The 210-nt window shown below is 59.5% G+C and overlaps 1 protein-coding gene across 1 annotated transcript in view; it reads right to left on the bottom strand.

Annotated features, from left to right (window-relative positions):
* LOC104076283 (galanin receptor type 2-like) overlaps positions 1-206 on the bottom strand; it is a gene marked incomplete at its 5' end in the record, with an annotated part of 2,364 nt that extends 2,158 nt beyond the window's left edge. The window contains one exon of the mRNA XM_009577102.1: positions 49-206. Coding sequence (XP_009575397.1) covers positions 49-206 — 158 coding nt within the window. The remainder of the gene's footprint in view (positions 1-48) is intronic.
* Between the last annotated feature and the right edge of the window lie 4 nt (positions 207-210).

The raw sequence follows: 210 nt of genomic DNA, 5'->3' as shown, positions 1-210 counted from the left end.
ACCACATTGTCCCTGAGCTGAGGGACTCAAAGGGGAGGGGATGCTTGCCTGTCAACAGAGACGGCGGCCAGGGTGAAGCTGCTGGCGTACATGGTGAGGTAGATGAAGAAGTGGACGGCCTTGCACATGAAGGGCCCGAACACCCAGCCCTCCAGGGTGTAGATGGTGGCTTGGAAGGGAACGCAGAAGAGGATGAAGCAGAGGTCGGCC

This window comes from Fulmarus glacialis, unplaced genomic scaffold (assembly GCF_000690835.1).
Source record: "Fulmarus glacialis isolate BGI_N327 unplaced genomic scaffold, ASM69083v1 scaffold22604, whole genome shotgun sequence".
In the NCBI taxonomy this organism is placed as follows: domain Eukaryota; kingdom Metazoa; phylum Chordata; class Aves; order Procellariiformes; family Procellariidae; genus Fulmarus; species Fulmarus glacialis.
The sequence above is the reverse complement of the archived record's forward strand: the minus strand, read 5'-3'. Positions and strand labels throughout refer to the sequence as shown.